The sequence below is a fragment of the Thunnus thynnus genome, chromosome 15, assembly GCF_963924715.1.
Source record: "Thunnus thynnus chromosome 15, fThuThy2.1, whole genome shotgun sequence".
NCBI classification, from domain to species: Eukaryota; Metazoa; Chordata; class Actinopteri; order Scombriformes; family Scombridae; genus Thunnus; species Thunnus thynnus.
In genome coordinates this window covers 23,406,762-23,431,973 of record NC_089531.1, presented here as the reverse complement: position 1 = coordinate 23,431,973, position 25,212 = coordinate 23,406,762, and the positions used below count along the sequence as shown (strand labels likewise).

The following is a 25,212-nucleotide window of genomic DNA, read 5'->3' as shown; positions in this document are numbered from 1 at the left end:
ATGTTTTGCATATCTTCAAAATATCTCTGTGTGGTTTTTGGTGACCAAAGGTGTTCTATTTTAGGAAAGGCAACATCTGCACACTGGCTATCTACTGACAGGATGTTAAAGAGAGAGAGAGGGAGAGGTTTGGGTAGAGGAATATTGAAATAATATCTGTCACGGCAGTTAATAATGAAAAGAGGTACAGAGGGACGTTTAGTAAAGGCATAAAATGATTGGAAAAAAAAAAGAAGAAGCATCCAGGATTGCTGAATAAAATAAGTAGTTTTTGGTGGGAACTTAAAATGATGCCAAACAGAAATAGTTGAACTCCTCACTTCATGAGGACAAGTAATAATGTTTTGTAAGATCTTACATAATTATGGCAGATTTTAGTTTCAGATGTGTTGCTGTAGTTTGTCAGTGCGTGCATGCATGTGTGAGATTATGTGATAATAATGTCGGCCAGAACAGAACAGCGCACCACAGGGAGATGATACAGTTTGTGTGTGTGTGTGTGTGTGTGTGTATGTGTGTGTTTGTGGTGTGTGTGTGTGTGTGTGTGTGTGTGTGTGTGTGTGTGTGTGTGTGTGTTTGTATGTGTGTGTTTGTGGTGTGTGTGTGTTTGTGGTGTGTGTGGTGTGTGTGTGGGAGTGCGTGCGTACGTGGGTGGCTGGGTGGGTGGGATATGTGTTTGCTGCGTAGGCTTCTCACAGTATAGAAAATGCGTCATCTCACTGTTTGTTTTTACTCTCCCTTCTTTTCTTTTTTTTCTTCCCTTCCCTTCTCTTTTCCCTTTTCCATCTCAATCTCCCTCTTCTCTCTGTTCTCTTTTCCTCTCCATCCCTCTCATCCTTTCCCACGCCTGTCATCTGTCTCCTCTCTCTCTGGATTATGCTCTCTCCAATCTCTCACTGCCCCTCCCTCCTTCCCTCTTTCCCTCCCTCACATCCTCCTCCCCTCCCTCCCTCCCTCCCTCTCTTCTCTTTAATTCCTCCCACTCCCGCCGACCTCCCTCCATCCCAGCGAGGAGGTGTGTAAACATGGCTTCACTGTCATCGTTGATATGCGCGGCTCCAAGTGGGACAGCATCAAGCCTCTGCTGAAGATCCTGCAGGAGTCTTTCCCATCCTGTATCCACGTCGCTCTCATCATCAAACCAGACAACTTCTGGCAGAAGCAGAGGACCAACTTCGGCAGCTCCAAGTTCGAGTTCGAGGTAAGATAAGGAGAACCTCCTCCTCCTTTTTTATCAAAACAGATTCTCTAGTGTGCACTTTGATGTAATGGATTATTTTAATGCCATCTCTGCTCTCTGGCTGCCTAATTTCACCTGAAAAGTTGCAAACATGGTTTTAACCTGTTAAACTGTTCAAATATAATGCCAGAGTATGTTTTGTTTAAGATTTTCAGAATGTTTATTCATGTATCACGGTAGCATGTAATAGATTAAAAAAAATGTATTTTAGGTTTGAACCAGAAGATAATTATGGGAAGTGTTGCAGTCAGAATGTCACAGTTTCAGTTATTTTGTAAGAATATTCAGCTCATTAAAGGAGAGACTAGGCTATAATACATTTCAACATGCTGTAATGAATTTTAATAGCAGCCAGATGCATAAAAAGGAAAATCCAATTTTATATTTGTAAAAGTAGTAAAACAGTCATCCATATTTCCCCTTAATTTGCTGTCAGCTGAGGTGTGATAATGACGGCCTTAGGCCCCGCTGAGCCGCTCACTGTCGGCACATTTCATTATTTTCCTCTCCCCGCCGCTCTGGATGCGCACATCACCAGCCAGTTGTCTTCCTGAGGAAAAGTTTCATCACATTCCACCCAAAACCAGCGCACAGCGGATCACAAGGACGAGTGTGTTTGTTATGCCATCAGTCAAGCGTTAGAGCGCATTTTCACAGCTAATTTAATGATATATTCACAGGAACAGACTTTATTTTTATGTTCTGAGCATTTCATAGTTATACATACATACCAAAAATTTTGCTCTACAACGCTGCATGGGTTAACCAGTGCAGATTTTTTTTTTTTGCTTTTGATGTTGGCATCAGTAGAGATGTCTTCCTCTGATATGAAACCCGTTAAGTAAATGCCCTCTACTGAGGACTACATGACAACATCCCGCCCTCCTGTTTGATTTGTCATTGAAGAACCTTCCTTACTATGTAATGATCAGCCTCTTGCTCATAACACTGAAACACGGCTTTGGAAAATCCTCATCGCTCATACTATAAAATGGGTGGAGTGTCTTGTGTTTTTATTTGCTGGGATTGCTGTACGCTATGTTTCTGATACTGCGAGTGCACTTTTTTTTCCCCCTTCGGCCTCACACTCTGGCGGCGTTGCACTGGTTTGGAAATTGCTCTGATTGCTCACATGCCCACACACACATAGGCCCACTGTTGTCCGATGACACCATATTGATTATTTGATAGGAAGAATAGCCAGATGCCAAAGGGCAGGCTACAATTACCCACCAGCTGCCCTGCCATGCCACACATCCATTGATTGGGATCCCGTGTCTATACTGTCCTGCCTTCATGTGTCACTACCTGACCTGATACTGTTCTGTATTTATAAAGGTACTACGCAGAGGAAGTTTTCATCCTGCGTTGTTCAAGTAAATTTGATACAGGACTGTTGCTAGGACTACAGCTGCTTTGAATGCGTGTGTGCAAAATTTTCCATGCCTAAATAAACTGGTCCGCTGCATCCACACCACAAATCAGCTCCCAGCACATATTGAGTGTTACTGAAGCAAGTGTGTGTGTGTGTGTGTGTGTGAAAAGGATTTTCTCCTGGCTTGGTAAAATGAAACCCAGAGGTAGGACATGTTGAGGCTCTCAGTCCTCTCTCTCCTCTCCTCTCCTCATTTCAAATTGAGTCGAAAAGAAAAGAAGCGGAGGACTGAAGAGCAGGGAACAGACTGCAACCTTTTTGATTGTTGGTAAATTGTGCGTTTCTGTGGGAGAAAAGGGATAGCCCGCAGCCCTGACCGATTCTCTCTCACACCATTCAACAAGTACAAATCAATTAACTGGAACAACAATAGCGAACATGGCCACTGTGCCTTTTTTTTTTTTTTTAACCCAAGGACAACAGTGTGTTTCTGCATTGTTTGGCCTACACAAAGCTTATCTTGCTTATCGTTCTGTCTCCATCCATCTCTGGCCATGTGTGCGGGGGTGTTGTGCGGAGGAGGCTTAGCAAAAACACAGAGGCACGGAAACCGAAGAGAGAGACTTTTCCTCACTGTATCTCTGAAATTGATATTGTAATATGCAGTTGTTGTTGTTGTGCGGAGAGGATTTGAATTTCACTTAACTCATAAGTGAAGGATGACCAGAGGTGGTCGAGGAGAAACACTACCAAGGTGTTTTAATCGTGTGTTTGAAAGTCGTAAGCTTGTGTGTGCTTTAACGTGTGTTTTTGGTGACTCTTTTGAAAATGTTTTTAGAGTAACGTGCAGCTGCAGTGTGCTGGAATGACAGGACGAAGAGGATAAAATGTGCTTAAGTCATGTCATTGACGCATTAAGTGATTAATTACGTGGTTTCTGTGCTTTCTGCAGAGATTTGTCCGCTAAACGTCACATCTCTGCAACTCTGCCGTCATTAAAAACTCCCATGTTGCTAGTTTTTGGGGGACTATGGGTTGATCATGTGCGCTCTAAATAATAACATTTTCAACAGGAATTGAAGGCAACACAGAAACACAGTGGGAGGATAGGAGAGATTAGAAGCATTTTGCACTCAATTGACTGAATCTAAGTTAAATCCGCCCTAACCCCGCTTCGATCCCTTTCCCTCTCTTTAATAATTTCTGCCTCCACCTCTGCTCCTCTAGACCACCATGGTGTCACTAGAGGGCCTGACGAAGGTCGTGGACCCCTCCCAGCTCACGGCGGACTTTGACGGCAGCCTGGACTACAACCATGAAGAGTGGATAGAGGTGAGATCAACCTTTCCATCCTGTCACTCAAACCCGTCTGCACGATTTGTAAATCCAACTTGAAATACCTCAAATCCCCCGGTGACATTCAAATCAAAGTAGATGAATTTACGAAAGAAAGCACTTTAGATAAGGACTCACTAAGATGTTTTTCTGTGTTTTTGTGTCCAGGTGCGTGTGGCGTTCGAGGAGTTCTCCGGTCACGCCACACAGATGCTGGCTCGACTAGAGGAGATGCAGGAAACTGTGTCGAGAAAAGATTTTCCCCAAGACCTGGAAGGAGCTAGGAGAATGATAGAAGAACACGCCACGTTGAAGAAGAAAGTCATAAAAGCCCCGATAGAGGAGCTGGACACTGAGGGACAGAGGTAAGGATTACATTGTGATTGCGTCACCATCTTCCTCTTTCCCATGAACAAGACAAAATTAAAAACAACAACAACAAAAAAAAAAGTCAGTTCTGTTTATTTCATGCTGGCAACTGTTTCAGTTCTTTTTTTTTTGGTTGCTTGGAGTCTTTTGTGATTTAGTAACTGAAGGTTGTTTACTGACGATCTGTGTGAGTCAAGTCAAACATTGCTTATGTAACACATTCAAGAAAATGCATAACCTCGCTCTTGAAACCAATCAAAGCTCTGTCCAAACACGAGTATCTCAACCTTGACATTAAACCACTTATTAAATCCACCTCTAGGTTGCTCCAGCGAATCCAGAGCAGCGAGTCCTTCTCCAACCGTAACGGCAGCAGCGGCGGCAGCGGTGGCAGCAGCAGTAGCAGCGGCGGGGTCTGCAACGCCGACACCCAGGGCCTGGTGCCGCGGATCACCCAGCTTCTGGACAAGCTGCACTCCACCCGACAGCACCTCCACCAGGCCTGGCACGTCCGCAAGCTCCAGCTGGATCAGTGTTTCCAGCTCCGCCTCTTCGAACAGGACGCAGAGAAGGTCGGTGGATGGTGGGAGTCGAGGTGTCAGTCAGTGTGAGCGGTGATGCATGGTAATCTATAACCACGGCTGATGATCACTGTAGGGCAGACAACTGCCAATATAAACAAAAAGTTAATTACACCCACAGCGAAGCATTGATCTGCGCTTCGGATGCAGAGCTCATGAATTCATGTGCTTTTTATTTTGGCCTTTTAAACTTTTTCGCACAAATAAAATAGGAGGTAAAAACTGAATGTCTCCACTGTATCTCGGGACAAGAGGCAGGAAGATGGAGGGTAGTTTATGCAGGTACGCTGCCATCTACTCTGGCTGCCGCCCAGACAGCTCAGGTGATGACAGCTGCAGCACAGAATATAAAGAGACAGGGAGAGAAACGGGCAAAATCCAGAGATCCATGTTTGAGTGAGTAGAATAAAATAGCAGGCTGCAGCAACAGAGAAAGCTGCAGTCTTGGATACACTGCAGTAGTAGGAGCTTGTTGCTAGGACACCATAGGCCATGAGTTGTTCTCTAGGAGAGCCTGAGAGGATACTCTTAATAGAGGCAGTCCATTTCTCTGTATTCTGGCCTGGAACGGTGACAAGTATGTGCACACTGCAGCAGTACACAAACACACAGTTAAGTGCTAGCTGTTTGTTTCTACCTGTGTTTGCAATGATATGTGAAAGTTAATGGTGCACCTGTACTTTGAGTGTACATGTTTTCATTTGGCTGTCTAACATGTGTGTGTGTGTGTGTGTGTCTGTTCTGTCTTTCCTCCTGCCTCAGATGTTTGACTGGATCATGCACAACAAGGGTTTGTTCCTGGCAGGCTACACAGAGATTGGCAACAACCACCCCCACGCCATAGAGCTGCAAACCCAGCACAACCACTTCGCCATGAACTGCATGGTAAGACACACACGCAAACAGACACACAGATTCATAGCAGGAGGTAATGCTTTTCCGCCCACTTGGACTATCAAGTCCGTGCCCTACGCTGTATAATCATATAGTTATTGCACTTAGCGTCAACCTCTAGTACTGTGTTTGAGTGTTTGTTTGCTGCTGCGTGCGCTTGTGTGCGCTCGCACATTTTAGCGTGTTAGTAGCAACACAACCAGGTATTAAGTAATCCTATTCTTCTTCCACAGTCGGCCTTACGTAACCATTATGAAACTGTTGAGACGAGGAATCAATTTAGCCGCTAGAGTTTCTGTCCGTGGATGAGAAACGATGGCGACAGCCCAATAGCCCTCGCCTCCCTCTCTCCTTTTCTTTTACTTGCAGCGCTCGATTTCCTCGTTCCTCAACCCTATTGCTTTGCTAATTTTTTTGTCTTTCTTAAAATCACCTGTTTTTGAATTCATTCTCTTCATTTAATCTACATGCAACCCCTTCCCTGCCACTGTTCACCCATCTTCTCTCCCCTCCTCTCTCTGCCCCACCGTGCAGAATGTATACGTGAATATCAACCGCATCATGTCAGTGGGCAACCGGCTGCTGGAGTCTGGTCACTACGCCTCCCAGCAGATCAAGCAGATCTCAGGCCAGCTGGAGCAGGAGTGGAAGGCTTTCGCTGCAGCACTGGACGAACGCAGCACGCTGCTGGAGATGTCAGCCAGCTTCCACCAGAAATGTGACCAGGTAAGTCAGACACACAAGGTTTTCAGCTTTGAGAAGTGTGAATACACGTGACCTGACATTGTAGATGTGTATGGACTGTCTGTTCACATCTTGTTCTAGTTGTTATAGTTCAGTTATAGCTGGCTTTATACAACAAACAAAATCAGGTACAGGGCTGCAGAAACAACTTTCCCTAGTTTAATTTTTAGACACTTTTTTTTAAATCATGTTTATCTTAAGAACAGTGGGATATGTGAACTGCATGCTTTCCGTTATTGTCTGTGTATGACTAAAGAAAACTCTACTGTTTATTTTTCTACTCTGAAATATCTATCTTGTGCTCTAGTTTTCGTAGCCTAATTAAACAAAAGTCACTTAGCTCATATATTGTTAGTTTGACATTTTAAGGACATGCTTATTAGCTTTTTGTTGCAGAGGGTGAACGGTACAGTACAGTAAATATTAAGCTACAGCCAGCAGCTGGTTATCTTAGATTAGAATAAAGACAAGAAACAGAGGGAAACCGGTAGCTTGGCTCTGTTCAAAGACAATGAAAGCCATCCAACAGCAACTCTAAAGGTCACTAATTAACACACACACATATACGCAAAAAAGTGTAAAAACGACAAGTTGTGGTTTCGTGGTGACGACAGAACTCAAGGCAGTAGCTGCGTCCAGCCAAGAGAACTATCTGTAAAACCACAACTTGTCATTTTAACACAGTTCCTTTGTACAAATGAAAAAAAAACAAGTTATAACGCGTTAATAATTGAGCTTTAGAGGTGCTGGTAGGCAGACTTTGTAACCTTCTGACTGAGCCAGGGTAGCTGATTCTGCCTGCCTCCAAGTCTTCATGCTAAGCTAAGCCAACTGCCTGCTGGCTGTAGCCTCATATTTGCCATACAAACATGAGAGAGGTATTGATGTTATTGATCTTCTCATATAACTCTCAGCAAGAAAGCAAATAAGAGGATTTCCCCAAGTCAGGTTCAGTGGGTGCAGGATGCAGTAAAACTCAAATTGATGTAGCTCTGGAACCAGCTGAGGCGTTGACCTTCGTTTTACTAATGGGTACACCTGGACACACATCCATACACTTTCTGGGTTGTAAAATACCCATTTGGCTTCATTAAATCTATAAAGCCTGCCATATGCGTTGCATTAACATATATTTACATAAGTATATGCAGAATGTAAGTAAAGCATTGTTATCTGCTGTTATTTCTGTCTGTGCTCATTAGTTGGGCCACTATGGAATGATTCATGGCCTGAAAAAGCACACAGGCAGAATCCCAACTGGGGAACACGGGTGGTACAACTTTTCCGACCTGGAATATTGCCGTCATCAGACCAGCCTTTCATGTTTGTGAGCTGAAATAGAAACCACTTTTTTTTTCTTTCCAGAGGTTTCACCCCAACCTCTTCTCCTCTATACATACAGAGAAGCTCTTTTTAAGTCTTTGTGCTACTCGTGTATCTTATTCTAATCATCATGGGAGAGATGTTTAAAAGGTAATAATGAGATGAAGATCACTTCACGACTTTATGATATTTCTTTGAGCCAGCCTCTCTGCTTGTTTTCCTCCCACAGGGGGGTATAGAAAGTTCTAGGAAGTCACCACAGGCCAATGAACAACACATTCAGCCATGGATAATTCTTCTGAAAAAGTCTTAAGAGAGCTCATAACCATACACAAAGAAATTTCAGCATGTTTAAGCCCAGTAACGGCAAAGAAAATGCTCCTCGGGCGATTTCTTGTACGCTCTGGTATGTCTGACTAACATGTGACTCGCGGGAAGAGCACAAGGATGTATACACCATCACCGTCTCATGCCACGTCTCTTGTGAAGTGCTTTACATCTAAGTAACAGTCGGTGTTAAATAAAAGCGTGCGTTTCTCCCCCTGCAGTACATGAGTAACGTGGACTCCTGGTGTAAGGCGTGCGGCGAGGTAGATCTGCCCTCCGAGCTCCAAGACCTTGAAGACGCCATCCACCATCACCAAGGCCTGTACGAACACATCACCGCTGCCTACTCTGAGGTAACATCACACTAAATACTCATGTACAGTAGATATAAAATGTGCAAAAACATAATTGAAACATGGGCCATTGTGGTTAAATTTGCAGCCATATCTTGTTATTTAAACACTTCTAAGAACCACAATCAGGTTTACTGTTTTATTAGAACATAATTCACATACAATAACTGTAGTAACTTTTCTCTGTTTGGGGGAAATAAACTTTTATAATGAATGTGACTCTTATAATCATTGAAAAATATGCCTCTCATATTGTTTTAGGTAGAATAAAATCAATAAGCATTAAGTCAGCTTTTCTCAGCCAACACAACTTTTAATTTAATTTAAAAGAAATAACAGTTATTACACTAACAGTAATAAAGGAGTTGCTGTTGTACTGTGCAAGAAATACATTCTCATTGTGTTTTTTACCAATCCCTCCTTTGTGGCACTTAATGTTAATCTTTTACTTTTTTTTTTTTTTTGATTTTCTGAATATAACATCAAAAGTTTTCCCAGCCAGTTGTCCACACTGCTTTCTCGTTGTTGGTATTTGGATGATGTTTATATTTGCAGATTACATATTCCTGCCAGCGTACTTTTAATCCCTTTAATACCTTTCACCCCTATGCAGGTAAGCCAGGACGGCAAAGCCTTGTTGGACAAGCTGCAGCGACCTTTAACCCCAGGCAGCGCTGATTCACTGACAGCATCAGCGAACTACTCCAAGGCAGTGCACCACGTCCTGGATATAATCCACGAGGTGCTGCATCACCAGAGACAGCTAGAAAACATCTGGCAGCACCGTAAAGTTCGGCTGCACCAACGTCTGCAGCTCTGCGTCTTTCAACAGGACGTCCAGCAGGTACACACACGTACACATTTTATATGCATGTGCCGCTGTTTATTATGCAACGCGTATTTTTTTTTCAAACACGTTGTAATTCCAGGACCAAACTTTAATTGCCAGGTTTTCTCAGTATAACATGAGAGGGTTAGACAGTAATTTGAAAATAGCAGGGTAGCCTACTGGTTAGAAGGATTCTACTCTTAATAGAGGGTTTGATCACAGCAACAGCCACGTTTTCTATCAAAATGTCCTTGAGGACGTTGCTGGAACCTTGCACGCTCACTCCGCACATGTTTCTGTGGAAAGGAACATTGGATAAATTCCTAAAATGTAAATGTGTTAGTCAGGATAAAAGCCTGAAACACGAGTACGGTATAATGTACAGGCCAAAATCTAATGGTACAATATGATAATGTGGTTACATACTGTCCAAAAATCACGGGCATTCCTGAGTGTGTAGACATGGCAACTGTCGCTATGGCAACTGAACTGGGTCATATGTCCATGCAGATGCTGTTCATCCATTAATGCCGTCTGTGAAGGACATAGTGCAAGGAGAGGAGTGTGAAAAGAAAGGCTCAGTGCGACGCCTCGTACAATACTGATCATTATTTCTGTCATGCCTCTTCTCTTACACGCTCTTTTCATCATCATCATCAATACTCGCGGCTCATCTACCACCTTAGAGCGCCCCCTTGTGCTCACCGAATGCCAAATGTCTGTCTCACTCTGTGGACATGTGGTCTTGTCTGCACAGGTGCTGGACTGGATAGAAAACCACGGCGAGGCCTTCCTCAGCAAACACACAGGTGTTGGAAAGTCCCTCCACCGAGCCCGAGCCCTCCAGAAACGGCACGAAGACTTTGAGGAAGTGGCACAGGTAGCTCGCTTCCATTTCTCCAAATCGCACGCTCTACCAGGGTCAAACCAATAGATCAGTTTTTTTTTCTTAGCACAACTACAACAAAGCAAATGTACAATCTGCAAAGATATTGTTTTCGTCATCATATTAATTCAAAGGCAATTTTAAACCAAGACTATGTAACTTTTGAAAGAAACAAATAACACATTCTTTTTCTTACAAATGAAAAGCTGAATTCACTAGCAACAAAACACACTATTTTTCAATTTAACACACTTGGGTTTGGATGCTACAGCCAGATAGATTTTGCATTAATGTGTCAGTTCACCGACTGTATGACTCTCCTCCATTTGTGCTACTGTTACACTATGTTTTAGCTTTCAGCATTATCCTATAATTGTCACTTGTGGACACAGTAACTGCTGTCCAGCAAAAGTTACATCATCTCACTTTAATACTTAGTGCAGCCATTTTCCCCTAAATGTAAATGCCAGCCAGCTAACCTTCTGGGTTTTTAGTTTTAGTCTCATATTATGGTCTAAATGCTCTATTAGTTGTAATTCTTTGCAAATTTGCGGGATGTATTTGGCCTAAAAGCAGAGGTGGCATACAATGAAGTACATTTTCTCAGGTACCGTGCTTAAGTACAAATTGTATCCCATATTTCTCCCTCATGCTATGTAATATTTCTACTTCACTTAAATTCAGATGAAAGTATTGTACTTTTTACTACACTACATTTGTTTGACAGCTTTAATTACTTTACATATTAAGATTTTACATATATTAGCTTTAAAAATATGATGCACCATTATCCATTAAACTACAAAATAGTGAAAATTAGATTGATCTCAACAAACTTCAACAGCAAAATTCTATTTGCACATTCATGCATTTGTAATAATAATCCAATAATATCGTCTATAATACTGTAACTCTCAGAGAAGCTAAATTCTAAATACTAATGTGACATTTTCAGTTCAGTTTTACTAATGGAGTATTTTTATATTGCAGTATAGCTGCTTTTACTTCAATAAAGAATCTGAATGTTTCTTGCATCACTAAAAACTGCTGAAATTAGAATACTTACCCAGAATGTTAGCTCTGATCAGCTTTATCCAGAAAATATTAATATCGACCTTCTGATATCCCACCTTAGTGTGAGTGTAATTTGTTTCTGTGGCATCTTTCGCTTCGTCTTTATCTCACCTGCTTCTCTCTGCCTGTTTCTATTTCCTCTCACTAGTTATCGCCGTGCAGCTCTACTATCTCTTACTGTATCTGTGCGCACGTCTTCTGCATATCCTGTTTTTAATTTTCTCCCTGCCTGTATATCTCTATCTGTTCCTGTTCAAAATATATTGCGCTCGCCTTACATTGTGTTCCTGGGTTTGGTGTAGAATACGTACACCAATGCAGACAAGCTGCTGGAGGCGGCGGAGCAGCTGGCCCAGACGGGAGAGTGCGACCCAGAGGAGATCTACCAGGCCGCCCACCAGCTCGAAGACAGAATCCAAGACTTTGTTCGCCGCGTGGAGCAGCGCAAAGTCCTGCTGGACATGTCTGTCGCCTTCCACACGCACGTCAAAGAGGTAGGCTGGGAGGATGACGTAATGCTGAAGTGGATGGTGGGCTGCGTGTTTGTGTGGATGAGAGCTTTTACAGTGTTCTCTGAGCAAGAGGAAAATAATTAACAGATGAGATGGAATATGTGCATATTCTTGAACTTTTAGCAAATTAGTCACAGAGAGATGGACATCATGTGTACTGAGGACATTTCTCTGGTCTACACATTTGAAAAAGGATCATTTAGGGTTAAGGTGTTTGGATTTTGTATAGTTATTGTTAATTTTAATATTTGGCTCTCAGTGCGACCATTCAATTTGGGTGAAGGGTTCAGAATTGATGGCAGTCAGTGGCTCTTCTCCTTTGTGTGAGATCTACGGCAAATTTGTGTTACTGCATGTGTGTGTATTGTGAGGCCAGAGTGAGATTTCTTATAAGTCAACACAAATACTCTGTATGACAAATACAGTACCAAAAATATATATAAGAAAAGTTTGAGAACACTACCGTAATGCAGAAAATAAAAAAAATTTCTTCACAAAAAAAAAACAATATCGTACCACTTAATGTTTAAATCTGACAGCCGTCCTCTCTCCTCTCCTCCTCTGTAGTTGTGGACATGGCTGGAGGAACTCCAGAAAGAGCTGCTGGACGACGTGTATGCCGAGTCAGTGGAGGCCGTCCAGGATCTGATCAAACGCTTTGGCCAGCAGCAGCAGACCACACTGCAGGTCACCGTCAACGTCATCAAGGAGGGAGAGGACCTCATCCAGCAGCTCAGGTAGAGATCAATATACCTGAGTAATACTGAAACTAGAGCAAGGCATGAAAAGGAAACATGCTCATATGATACCTCCAGCTGTTCCGTAAAAGACAGATGAAGAGTGACTCAATGCCACGTCCACTTATTTTAAACTTTTAATGAAGCTTTCATTGTAATTCATTACCTATACGGTGTATATATAGACACAACCACGTCCACTACAGACACATTCTCCTTTTATGTATAAGTGTGAACCAAAAATCTCAAGCTGAAACTAAAATGAGTACATTTGGAAGAAGGAATCAAAACCAAAAATAGTAAACCTTGAAAGTGATCTGAAACCAAACTAAATGTCAGTTCTAGTCTGTATTTGAGTGCAGTTTTATGCATAAAAATCAGTTGAACCAGGTGGGGGAGGGAGATGGTGTAAAACCTACAGACTGACACCAACTTCCTTTTTATCATTTTAAGACAGAAAGCAGCAGCAATGATATACAACAAAATAGTACACAACAACGATGCAGTAACTCTCCTAGCCAATTAGTTACAGTAAAAATGTTGAAGTCTACTTACATAATTGTCCTCTTCTAGTCTTTCTCTTATTAGAGGTTTGGTGGGGTTATTCCAGGCACGGATAGCTTGCGAATTATGTCTGTCCGGACTAGAATACAGTAACAAGATGCATGAAAACCAAATAGATGAAGATGAGAGGATGGAAGGAGGTGTTAGAGAGGTGGATGAAGTTGACCCTCATTCTCCAGCTCTATTTTTATACCGAGGATGTTCCTCTTCTTTCTCTCTTTTCATCCACCCCCTTTTTTCTCTCTCTCTCTGTTTTTTTTCTCTCTTTCTTTCTCTTCATTCTTCTCTCCCTAGTGTATTGGCTCCACAGTGTATTCTTACATAATTCTGCTTTTATAAGCACATGTCTAATTGTGTGGCAGTCTCCCCCGAGAGGCAACTGTAACTCTGTACACCTTTTGCTAGTGTTTGTGTGAGAGACCGCACTGGATGTGTGCACACGTGCGTTCACGAATGTACATTTGAGTGTGGGAGTGCATCTGTCACGCTGATTAATCAACCTGAAGCCAATCACAATCCGTCTGACCTCCAGTGTCTTTGCTTACTCATATCTTGCCTCCTGTAAGCTCACTAGTGTCTCTGTGTTCATGCATCATGCATGTGTGCATCTGTCAGACTGATGAATCAGAATCAGTACGACCAGGTTAACTTCCTCACTCACTTTTAACTCTTGATGCTCTGTGGTCCACGTAAGTACTTCACTTAAAAAACTAAGAAACACCAAAGGGAATAAAAAAGATCTTTTCACAGTTTAAATTAAATTAAGAATTAGCACTCCTTTTTTCAGTCTTCTGGTTTGATATATTATAGCTGAATAAGCCACTGCAGGCTGTGCTATGCAGCAGTTTTTAGAGCAGCTAAATCCGCTTGGCATCATGCCGGTCAGTGTCTTTATAGCTGTTTTTTAAAGTGCACAGCACTGCCTCTCATGGCTTATTGCTTAATTGTGTGTTTCCTTGCCAGGGATTCGGCCATCTCCAGCAACAAGACGCCCCACAACAGCTCCATCAACCACATTGAGAGCGTCCTGCAGCAGCTGGACGAGGCCCAGGCCCAGATGGAGGAGCTCTTCCAGGAGAGGAAGATCAAACTGGAGCTCTTCCTCCAGCTCCGCATCTTCGAGAGGGACGCCATTGACGTGAGTCTGCTCGAGAGGACGGGGAGTGTGTGTGTGTGTGTGTGTGTTGTATGTGCTGTAGGAGTGTTTGTTAAAGTGAAACTTTTTGAAGTGTTTTGAAATACAGCACCAATTATCTTCCCTGAGCTAGCTGGAAGCAAATAATAAATGTCTGCAAGGTCATAAAGCCACAAGAAAATATAAAGTCTTCCATTCAGAGTCACTTGTGCTTGTGCACTACTGCTGCATCCGCAATTTCTGACAATCACACCATGAATTTTTCTCCCCAAAAAAGCTTAATAACTTATCAGTGATACCACAACACACATTATTTAAAAAACAGATTGTATGTCTTTCTGTCAGTAGTTAAAAAATGAAAAAATTGAATCATGTCGTCCTACCTCAGATCATCTCTGACCTGGAGTCGTGGAACGAGGAGCTGACAGGTCAGATGAATGATTTCGACACGGAGGACCTGACGCTGGCCGAGCAGAGGCTGCAGCACCACGCTGACAAGGCCCTGACCATGAACAACCTCACCTTCGATGTCATCCATCAGGGCCAGGAGCTGCTGCAGTACGTCAACGAAGTCCAGGCCTCCGGTGAGTACACTCCCCAAACTCTATATGCAATCACACAAAGGCAGAGTTACAGGATACAGTGGAAAGGTGCCATCCAGAGTGTCCACAAGTCTTAAAAAGAAGAAATAAATGTATGTTAAATGTGTGAAAATTTAGATCTGCAAATAGTATTAACAATCACTTGTGTTCATGTACTTACACTATCCATATATGCTTTCCTTGATTAGCTTTCTAGCTTCCTGTCCTTGTTTTTTACATTTTTAAAAGTTTCCAGGCATCAAAATGTCTTAAAGTCTTCACTTTTCTGAAATACTTCAGCATTAATCATCTGCCCTTCTGTGATACTGCTTTTATGAGCTCTTACATCTCAAATGCTGTGAAGTACGAGTGAAGAGATGTTTGACTGTCACCTGGCTGCCACATCAGACACCACTCATCATCCAGCTGAGGGTTAAATCAGGACTGAAGCCGATGTTGCCACACAGCGTTTCTGTGTTGGCAACATTAGTTTAATATTGATACCGTGTAGGTGTTGCAGGTCAGATTCGGTCAGCGTTTGTGATGAGAGGCACCCACTCACTAACCATAATAACTCACCTGTGATCTCACATGCTAATAGGTGTTCTCTAAAACCGCACAAGGAATGGTTACATCACATCACGTGTATTGGAGCATACTGGTTACATTATTCATAGAGCAGTCTTTAAAAGTGGTAAATAAGCGTGATAAAATGCATACAAATTAAGATCTTCAGGGTGTTAATGAAAGTATTTGAAGTTAATGGGCAAGTTGTGGCAAGCAGGCACATGATCACTGTACAATCACGCTACCATCATGATTCATAACACTTTTGACAGAACTCCAGCTGGTAAAGATAAGGTCTACAGTAGAGCTAATACATCCAGAGCTAATGTGATGTATGTCCTCCTCCCAGGTGTTGAGCTGCTGTGTGACCGGGACGTCGACATGGCCACACGGGTTCAGGACCTGCTGGAGTTCCTCCATGAGAAGCAGCAAGAGCTCGACGTGGCAGCTGAGCAGCACCGCAGGCACCTGGAGCAGTGCGTTCAGCTGAGACACCTGCAGGCCGAAGTCAAACAGGTAGGACACACAGTCACATACCTTTAATTGTGATGGTTGGCGCCATCTTCAGGCCAAGAAATCACAACTACACCATGATATCTGTGAATCCTTTGAAATTAAAAAGGTTAAAATAAATTATATATGATTTAGGTTGTAAAACCTTGGATTTGAAACAGTTGGTGACAGCTTTCCTTTGTTCTGTTTTTTTCAGGTTCTGGGTTGGATTCGTAATGGCGAGTCAATGCTAAATGCTGGTCTAATCACAGCCAGCTCCCTGCAGGAAGCTGAACAACTGCAGAGAGAACATGAACAGTTTCAACACGCCATTGAGGTTAGACCATGTTTGTTTATTGTATCAGTTTCTGTCCATTATGGTTTCTTATTACAAGAACACGTTATCAGATGTATCTTTCTATCTCCAGGCACTAAGCAAGCCTGAACTGTGATGTCATGCCATTAACTGCTCATACATTTTGTTAATTCTCTGCCTCTACTTCCTCTCTGCAGAAAACCCACCAGAGTGCCCTGCAGGTTCAGCAGAAGGCGGAGGCTCTGCTCCAGGCCAACCACTATGACATGGACCTGATCAGAGACTGTGCCGAGAGTGTAGCGTCCCACTGGCAGCAGCTAATGCTGAAGATGGAGGATAGACTCAAGCTGGTCAACGCCTCTGTGGCCTTCTACAAGACTTCTGAACAGGTGGGAGACATTGCGGAGGTTACTTTTACATTACATGTTTCACAAAAAATTTGAGTCTTTTCCCAGACGGTAGACAAAGTGTTTTTCTCCCTGCAGGTCTGCAGTGTGTTAGAAAGCCTGGAGCAGGAGTATAAGAGAGAGGAGGACTGGTGCGGAGGAGCTGACAAACTGGGACCCAACTGTGAAACGGACCACGTCATGCCCATGATCAGCAAACACCTGGAGCAGAAGGAGGCCTTCCTCAAGGTAACACACAGAACAACATCAGAACTGACCCTAAATATTCTCTTAAGTTACATCTCTGATGTCAGCATGTGTTTATGTATCTTTTAATCAGGCATGCACTCTGGCCCGAAGAAACGCAGACGTCTTCCTCAAGTACATGCACAGGAACAGCGTCAACATGCCCGGGATGCTGAGCCACGTCAAAGCACCAGAGCAGCAGGTTAAAAGTGAGTATCAGAAAGTACACTGAACATTATCGAAAGCAGTGATTCCCCAACAGAGGTGCTTGTACCCCAAGGGGTACTTCTGCAGTTGTCAGGGGGGAGGTGGAGAGATTGTAGAGTAGCTCAACTGAAAAAATAGAAATTACAATTTGACTTTAATAAAAAAGAACTGAGTATTGAATCAACTGTGACACCTGAATACTGTGTGTTGTGCTTCAGAGTACCTCAAAACTAGTTAGCAAGAAAGCAGAGAGGTCTAAATAATTAGCTTAAAGTAATGGATAAATGGTTCAAACAGTTAGCTTAAAGTAATGGATAGCCTAAATGGTTGGAATAGTTAGCTAAAAAATAGTCTAATGGATAAATGGTTCAAATAGTAACATCCAGTTAAAAATCAGTTCAAATGAACACATTTGAAAAATGACAGGTGGTGTTGGACAGGCAGTACTTGAGTTCTTCTGACAGGGCTGTTGGAGGTACGTCTGACGAAATAGGTTGCAAACTGCTGATCAGGAGACATATACCGTAGAATATAAATGATCATATTTCAAAACCAAGACATATGAATGTTACTAAAGAGAGTTCAAGCAAGGTACTTGTTCTGAAAATCAAAAAGAAATAAATGACTGAACATTAACACCCTCTGTAATGGCTGAATGCGATAGCAACGCACAATAAATGAGCAAAAACATGTTTAAGGAAATTGCAGACTTCAAAAACTGAAAGTTACAGTTATGAGAGAACTTCCACTCTGTCCAGAGGCAGAGAAATACTTAAACAAATCTGGGTTCTTGTTATGTATTGCCAGTATACAGTACTGATTAAGGTGTTTGACTGATGAATCCCTGAATGTTATGTTGTGTCTAGACATCCTCAATGAGCTGCTGCAGAGAGAGAATCGTGTTCTCCACTTCTGGACCATGAGGAAACGGCGACTGGACCAGTGTCAGCAGTATGTGGTGTTTGAACGCAGCGCCAAACAGGTAAAAGACACACATATAAGCACACAGTTCATTTCGGGTCAAAACAGGCATCACACAGTCTTTCTATCTCTTCTTCTGAAGACACATATGCTGCTCTCTGTTGTCACGTAATCTGACAATAACTGTATCCTGTTGGGTGTGTTTGTGTGTTTTCAGGCTCTGGAGTGGATTCATGACACCGGGGAGTTTTACCTGTCCACACACACCTCTACTGGCTCGAGTATCCATCACACACAGGAGCTGTTGAAGGAGCATGAGGACTTCCACATCACAGCCAAGGTTGGCATCTCGCACACGCACATTCTCACTCACTCGAGTATGTCAATGTGTGCGTCCATGTGACACTGTCTTTTCCCTCTTCCTCAGCAAACCAAGGAGCGTGTGAAGCTGCTGATCCAGCTGGCTGACGGTTTCTGTGATAAAGGCCACAGTCATGCTGGGGAGATCAAAAAATGGGTGACAGCTGTGGACAAACGCTACCGGGACTTTTCCCTGCGAATGGACAAGTATCGCTGCAGCCTGGAGAAAGCATTGGGCATCTCCTCCGACTCTAACAGAGCAGTAAGTGTTCGTGCGGATGAGGATGCACCAAAATAGGAGATTACAGGTGTAGAAAATCATATTTTCATTAGTTTGTTTGTTTTTTTATTAATTATTTAACTCTTCCTCTCTGACTGTCAGAGTAAAGATCTGCAGTTGGACATCATTCCAGCCACAGCTCCAGGCTCAGAGGTCAAGCTGAGGGATGCTGCCCATGAACTCAACGAGGAGAAACGCAAATCGGCGCGCAGAAAGGAGTACGTCGCTTCCTCCTGTTGTGCCACCCGGACGGCATTTTGAGTAGAGACAACTGTTCAGAACAGATTAACAGATAAAGAACAGCTTTATTCGAACATTTGAAGACTCGCTAGTTTAGAATAATTTAACAGATAATGAAAAGCATTTAACCTGTCTCGCTCCACTTCTTAACAACATGTGCAATGCCTACAAACTAAAGAAATAGCTGCAAGTCAGCGTTTTCATGGCATTTTCCTCCTGCTGGATTTTTTTTTTATCACTGCAAAGCATGTGTAATTAAATTATTGGCTCAGTGCCCAAAATTTAAACATAGATGCAGCAGAGCAGCCTAGTGGCTACTGAGATGGTTGATTATACGAAGGTCACTGGTTTAATCACTGCACCAGTCAGTGTCTTCTGTCAACAGCAATGTCAACACTGAATCCCTTTTTGTCCAATTGTTATAAGTGGTTCGGAATAAGGGGTGAGATAAATGTAAATGCGCATACGTAATGGGTTTTGCGTGATTTAAGTTTCCTGCTCAGCCTCTGCTTTGCTGTGCCAGCACAAGAACTGCAGACACAACAGTCAGGCTCCACCAGAAAACAAATGAATCTACATGTATTACACAGGAAAAGGAGACTGCGTCATTTTATATGAGCAGCACAAATCATGAGCATTATTTCAGTCATTCATGGCTGGTTTATGACCATGTTTTATGGCCCGTAACTCTTTCATTATTCATTAGTGTAAATGGATGAAGCAGACAGGCTGAAAGGGAGCTATTGGCATGGTGATTTATCATTCGTTGGATGAGGACAGTATGACAATTGCTATTTTTGTGTGTGTGTGTGTCTTTGTGTGTGTCTAGGTTCATCATGGCTGAGCTGATTCAGACAGAAAAAGCCTACGTGCGAGACCTACGGGAGTGCATGGATGTAAGTTCAGCATCACAACGCACCGCTGTTGACCTGTTTCACGCCAGAGTTGTGCAACAACTTGTAAATTTGTATCAGAACCCTGTTGAATGATATTGTTGGCTTTGTCTCTTCATCTCGTCTTCTCCTGTGCATGCAGACGTACCTGTGGGAGATGACGAGTGGAGTGGAGGAGATTCCTCCAGGAATCATCAATAAGGAACACATCATCTTTGGAAACATGCAGGACCTTTATGAATTCCACCATAAGTAAGCACAAGCAATACCATTTTACTGAAACACACACGTCTTAAGCATTATGGGTAATCACAGAGAGAGTGAAGTTTTAAGGTAGACTTGCAAGCATGTATAAAGGGGTCTAAGCCCCCCAATGCAATTTAGACCTGGTGAAATCATTACATTAAAACAAATCTTTTTCCTGCTTTGTCAGTATCTTCCTCAAAGAGCTGGAGAAATATGAGCAGCTACCAGAGGATGTTGGGCATTGTTTTGTCACATGGGTATGTATCATTTGTTCACCAGCATTTGTATCTTGCATAAAACAGAAAGTTAGATACATATTTTAAAATAAATATTTGGCATGTTAAGCTTGTGGCTAGTAGGTTTTAAAACCTGCTTAATCTCTTCATCGCTGTCAGTTTTCATCATCGTCCACATTACAATCATAACCATTAAAGACTGTCATGTGTTTTTCTCTTCTTCTAGGCTGATAAGTTCCAGATGTACGTGAACTACTGTAAGAACAAACCCGACTCCACTCAGCTCATCCTGGAGCATGCTGGGAACTACTTTGATGTTAGTAACATTTTTGACTGTTAAAATGAAATCGGATCGTCTTTTGCTTCCAATCACAACACTGTACTTCTCTCTGTCGGTGTTAACAGGAAATTCAACAGAGGCATCGACTGGCCAACTCAATCTCTTCCTACCTGATCAAGCCTGTGCAGAGAATCACTAAGTATCAGCTCCTGCTAAAGGTAAACCACTGTGCACGAATCTCACTGCTGTGGTGGCCGTTTCCATGGTTTCTTGTCTTCATGGTTTCTGTGGGTGTTTGTACCTTTGCAGGAGCTGCTGACATGCTGCGAAGAAGGTAAAGGGGAGATTAAGGACGGCCTGGAGGTGATGCTCAGTGTTCCCAAGAAAGCCAACGATGCCATGCACCTTTCTATGCTGGAAGGTGATTAACACTCACACACATATTAGTCATTGTGAAATCTTATTTATGTTTCTGTGATCTTTTACTGCAAACGATATTTTTGAGCTTACCATTCTATCAATTTACAACTCCCCCCGGATCAGACAACAAGGAGATTTTTAAGAACTCGGGTGCTAATATTCCCATTCTTCCCCCAGGTTTTGATGAAAACATTGAGTCACAGGGCGAGCTGATTCTCCAAGAGTCCTTCCAGGTGTGGGATCCAAAGACTCTGATCCGTAAGGGTCGAGAGCGTCACCTCTTCCTCTTCGAGATGTCTCTTGTCTTCAGCAAGGAGGTCAAGGACTCAAACGGCAGGAGCAAATACATCTACAAGAGCAAACTCTTTGTAAGTCGATCTTGGTGAAATTTCTTTCGTGTCTATGTTTGGAGGTTTTGATCAGATGTTCGTCTTTGCTTGACTAACTGAATTAAGATTAAAGATCCAATCAGGTTTTTATTGGCAGATGACACAATTAGCTTTTTTAATATTTCTCAATGTCTCTTATCTTTAACTGCAGTGCTGATATCCTCTACTGGTTACAGTTGTTACCATGTTTTACAAAATACAAGTAAATCTAATTGCCCTACTTGAATCAACACTTGAGACAGTCTCAAGTCTCAACTGTTTCAACACGTCAAACCGTATTTGGAGCGAGAGTGTGACATTGTTGACTTTTAATGACATTACTAAAGGCTTTCTCATGTCATTTCTATATTCTCTTCCCAGACATCAGAGTTAGGGGTGACAGAGCATGTTGAGGGAGACGCCTGTAAGTTTGCTCTTTGGGTGGGACGCACCCCAACTTCAGACAACAAGATTGTGCTCAAGGTAAAACTCTCTTCCTCTCTATTCCTTCTATAAATACCCTTTATGGTTTGACCGATATGAGTTTTCAAAGGCCAGCACAAACATGAAAAACATGACTATTTATATAATAAAACATTACAAGTAGTTAATGTTTGCCCTAAAATGTTATTCTCATAGCCCCAAAAACTCGTCTAACTCAGTAAATACTTAAACTTTCATATTGGTGTGGAGGATGTCACTAACAAACCAATATCTGATTTTGTTTTAAAAGGCCAGTACTGGGCCAGTGTGTCGGAAAATCTCTATATCGGGCTAACCCAGTTTTCTCTCGCCTCTCTTACCTTTCTTTTCATATTCAAGTCTTTCCTGTTACTCTCTGACGTCTTGTTGGATTGCATGTGCAGCTTCAAGGTGGCCGAGAAGCTTTCTGTAGTCACAGTTTCCTCTTTAGTCTTGTTGCTTTCTCTCTTTTCTCCTTCTGTCTTCTGTCAGTCTCTCTTCTGCCAGCCTCTGTCCTCGGGTTAGGTCCTGCTTTGTTCTATCTGTTAACAAACACAGGCACATCTGTATATCTGGGGCTGTGTTTTCTGTGGATGTTTGTATCTCTAATTCTCTCTGTGGGCTGACATGCTTCCACCAACGCTGCTGACACTGATTCAACTCCTGAACGCCCACAATCCCCCATACTGGCTGTGTGCCACTTTAATCAAAGAGATGAGTAGCCATCTTTCTCTACCAGAAAAATCTGCTTTTTAATGATTTAACCGCCATTATAGGACTAAGACAATGCATAAATTTTAGTTTTCATTGTAAATTTTTCAAACCCCCATTTTTAAACATCCTCATGGATTAAAATTTGTGTCAGTCGTTGGAACAGCATGAAGCCAAAATCCTAACACATTTAATTCTGAGCATTACAACTCTATCATACATGTCGACTACTAAACTAACCGCTGAGAAGCAGTCATGTGGTATGTGCATTGTAAATAAAGTGTGTCTCATTACTAACTACACATGCTCACACGCACACACACAGACACCATCCATTACAGTCTGCTACACATGTAATTGGGCTACAATGTCAAGGTACATTATCAGTGTTGTACGTTTTTATCATGTCAAACCATTTTGTCAGCATAAAAAAATGTCCTGTTAATCTTCTAAAACCAAACCAGTGAAATTCTCTATTTTATATTTTAAATTCAAAGCTAAGTCAGGGATCCAAACATGGAGCGATGGTGAGTACAGAATATCCCACAACACAGCCCTCAGCCACTTCTCACAAGTCTGAAACTCTTAGCACTTCTTATCCTCGTTCTTCTTGAACAATAGCTTTACAATACTGTGGGTGGGTAAAAGCAATACACGTGATCCATAGCAGAAACACACTTTATCCCATTGCTATAGCCGGGGGGGCTGAAAGCCTGAGAATATTCAAGGACAGTGATTCCCAACCAGTTGTACTTGTAACTTCTGCAGTTATATAAATTACAATTATTGATGACATTTTCAGTTATTAGTAAACAGATTAAAGACATTTATCCACAAATTGAGGCTACTTCGACACATGAACACCACGTGTTGCAATTAAGGGTGCATGAGAACTAGTTGGTAAGCAGGCAAAAAGAAGACTGCTGAAATAGCTAGCTAAAAGACATTGATGGAAAATCTATGATAAACTAATTGAAGTGGATAGATAAAAGTAATGGATTGCCTTAACTGATGGAATAGTTCGCTAAAAGTAGCATAATTGATCAATTGCTGACATGGCTAAGTAACGGGAGCCCAATGGATAATCAGTTGAAATAGTTAGCTAAAAGTAATGGATAAATAGCTGAAACATCCAGTTTCTGCCATTTCCAAGTGGTAGTAGTCCAAATGCAAACTTGACTCAATTGACGGAGACACTGACAGTTCAATTGTATGAAAACATTATTGTAGCACTATCCAGTTTTTAACAACAATTACATTAAATTACATCCAGTTGACTACCACATTTGAAACATGACAGGTGGTGTCAAAGAGGGGTTACTTGAGTTAATCTGACAGGGCTTTGGAGGTACGTCTGACAAACAAGGTTGGGGTCACTGTTCCAGGGGTCCACAGCTGGAGGGGGCTTATATAAAATAACATTTATCTGAAAAATTCCCTCACCAGTAAATTTACATTTGATAAGAGATGACAAGAGGCAAATTCAGACTTGTGTGAAACGCACAGAGTGAAACAAGAATTCCAAAGAAATTTGATTTCCAGACAACTCTAACCTTTGGCCTCTTGCACCTCCTTCATCATTGACCAATAACAGGCGTCCAGCATTGAGAACAAGCAGGACTGGATCAAGCACATCAGGGAGGTGATCCAGGAGCGCACCATTCACCTGAGAGGGGCTCTCAAAGAGCCCATTCATATTCCCAAACCAACCACAGCAAAGCACCACAAGGGCCGAAGGTAAACTTGTGACAAATCCAACTTGGGATTTATTAAGGAAACTACTAACAGCATATTTGCACAGAATACATTAGTTTTAACACATTAATAATATACATCATACAGTTTATCTGCACATTACGTACTTATGTTATCTCATGAAAAAAACAATAAAAAACACATTTTGTTGATTGTGTGTGTGTTAGGGATGGAGAGGACCTGGACAGTCAGGGTGAAGGCAGCAGCCAACCAGACACCATCTCTCTGGCTTCCCGCACCTCACAGAACACACTGGACAGCGACAAGGTGAGACGCACGCACACACACACACACACACACACACACACACACACACGACCCAGTGGTGTAGTTCATACCTGCAGATTTTCTGCAGTCAGAGGAAAAGTTCAGTGTGTTTCACATCTGGCATTACTGTGCATCACTCCATCTTGAACCTGATAAAGTACAAACCAGCATCCTTCCTTCTCTCTCTCAGCTCTCTGGTGGCTGTGAGCTCACTGTGGTGATCCACGACTTCATGGCCAGCAACAGCAACGAGCTGACAGTGCGGCGTGGCCAGACGGTGGAGGTTCTGGAGCGTTGCCACGACAAGCCAGACTGGTGCCTGGTCAGGACCACAGACCGCTCCCCCGCCCAGGAGGGTCTGGTGCCTTGCTCCGTGCTCTGCATCGCCCACTCCCGGTCCTCCATGGAGATGGAAGGCATCTTCAACCACAAAGGTACAGTTTATGAAGTGAAAGGTGTGCTTTGTATTTAGAGACTTCATGCACCAGGGCTGAAAATGCTTATTTAGATGATTAATCAATTATTTAGCGCAGGGGTTTAAAAAATGTCAAAGACAGAAAATAATACTTTTGCTTTCACACATTCATTGTACATTTAACGTAAAAGAAGTTGATAAAAAGCGAATCTTTACGGGACATAACATGCACAGTAATCAACCATGCTGTGAAAATCTCTCACTTTGTGGATGTCTGCATCATAA

At 42.4% G+C, this 25,212-nt stretch overlaps 1 protein-coding gene across 5 annotated transcripts in view; it reads left to right on the top strand.

Annotated features, from left to right (window-relative positions):
* Nucleotides 1-25,212, top strand: part of trioa (trio Rho guanine nucleotide exchange factor a) — a 73,140-nt gene that overhangs the window by 33,612 nt on the left and 14,316 nt on the right. For 3 of the 5 annotated variants that reach the window (XM_067611448.1, XM_067611447.1, XM_067611451.1), the window contains exons 5-38: nt 1,009-1,201; nt 3,843-3,947; nt 4,119-4,315; nt 4,642-4,891; nt 5,663-5,785; nt 6,329-6,520; nt 8,410-8,541; nt 9,155-9,385; nt 10,128-10,250; nt 11,633-11,824; nt 12,410-12,579; nt 14,107-14,281; nt 14,667-14,862; nt 15,776-15,942; nt 16,136-16,255; nt 16,432-16,623; nt 16,720-16,869; nt 16,961-17,075; nt 17,940-18,055; nt 18,212-18,334; nt 18,422-18,616; nt 18,737-18,852; nt 19,704-19,770; nt 19,910-20,019; nt 20,201-20,270; nt 20,476-20,565; nt 20,655-20,747; nt 20,839-20,950; nt 21,127-21,317; nt 21,699-21,800; nt 22,988-23,017; nt 24,085-24,227; nt 24,413-24,512; nt 24,703-24,946. In XM_067611448.1, the coding sequence (XP_067467549.1) occupies nt 1,009-1,201; nt 3,843-3,947; nt 4,119-4,315; nt 4,642-4,891; nt 5,663-5,785; nt 6,329-6,520; nt 8,410-8,541; nt 9,155-9,385; nt 10,128-10,250; nt 11,633-11,824; nt 12,410-12,579; nt 14,107-14,281; nt 14,667-14,862; nt 15,776-15,942; nt 16,136-16,255; nt 16,432-16,623; nt 16,720-16,869; nt 16,961-17,075; nt 17,940-18,055; nt 18,212-18,334; nt 18,422-18,616; nt 18,737-18,852; nt 19,704-19,770; nt 19,910-20,019; nt 20,201-20,270; nt 20,476-20,565; nt 20,655-20,747; nt 20,839-20,950; nt 21,127-21,317; nt 21,699-21,800; nt 22,988-23,017; nt 24,085-24,227; nt 24,413-24,512; nt 24,703-24,946 (4,925 nt within the window). The remainder of the gene's footprint in view (nt 1-1,008; nt 1,202-3,842; nt 3,948-4,118; nt 4,316-4,641; nt 4,892-5,662; nt 5,786-6,328; nt 6,521-8,409; nt 8,542-9,154; nt 9,386-10,127; nt 10,251-11,632; nt 11,825-12,409; nt 12,580-14,106; nt 14,282-14,666; nt 14,863-15,775; nt 15,943-16,135; nt 16,256-16,431; nt 16,624-16,719; nt 16,870-16,960; nt 17,076-17,939; nt 18,056-18,211; nt 18,335-18,421; nt 18,617-18,736; nt 18,853-19,703; nt 19,771-19,909; nt 20,020-20,200; nt 20,271-20,475; nt 20,566-20,654; nt 20,748-20,838; nt 20,951-21,126; nt 21,318-21,698; nt 21,801-22,987; nt 23,018-24,084; nt 24,228-24,412; nt 24,513-24,702; nt 24,947-25,212) is intronic. The other 2 variants (XM_067611450.1, XM_067611449.1) reach the window with 1 other exon arrangement.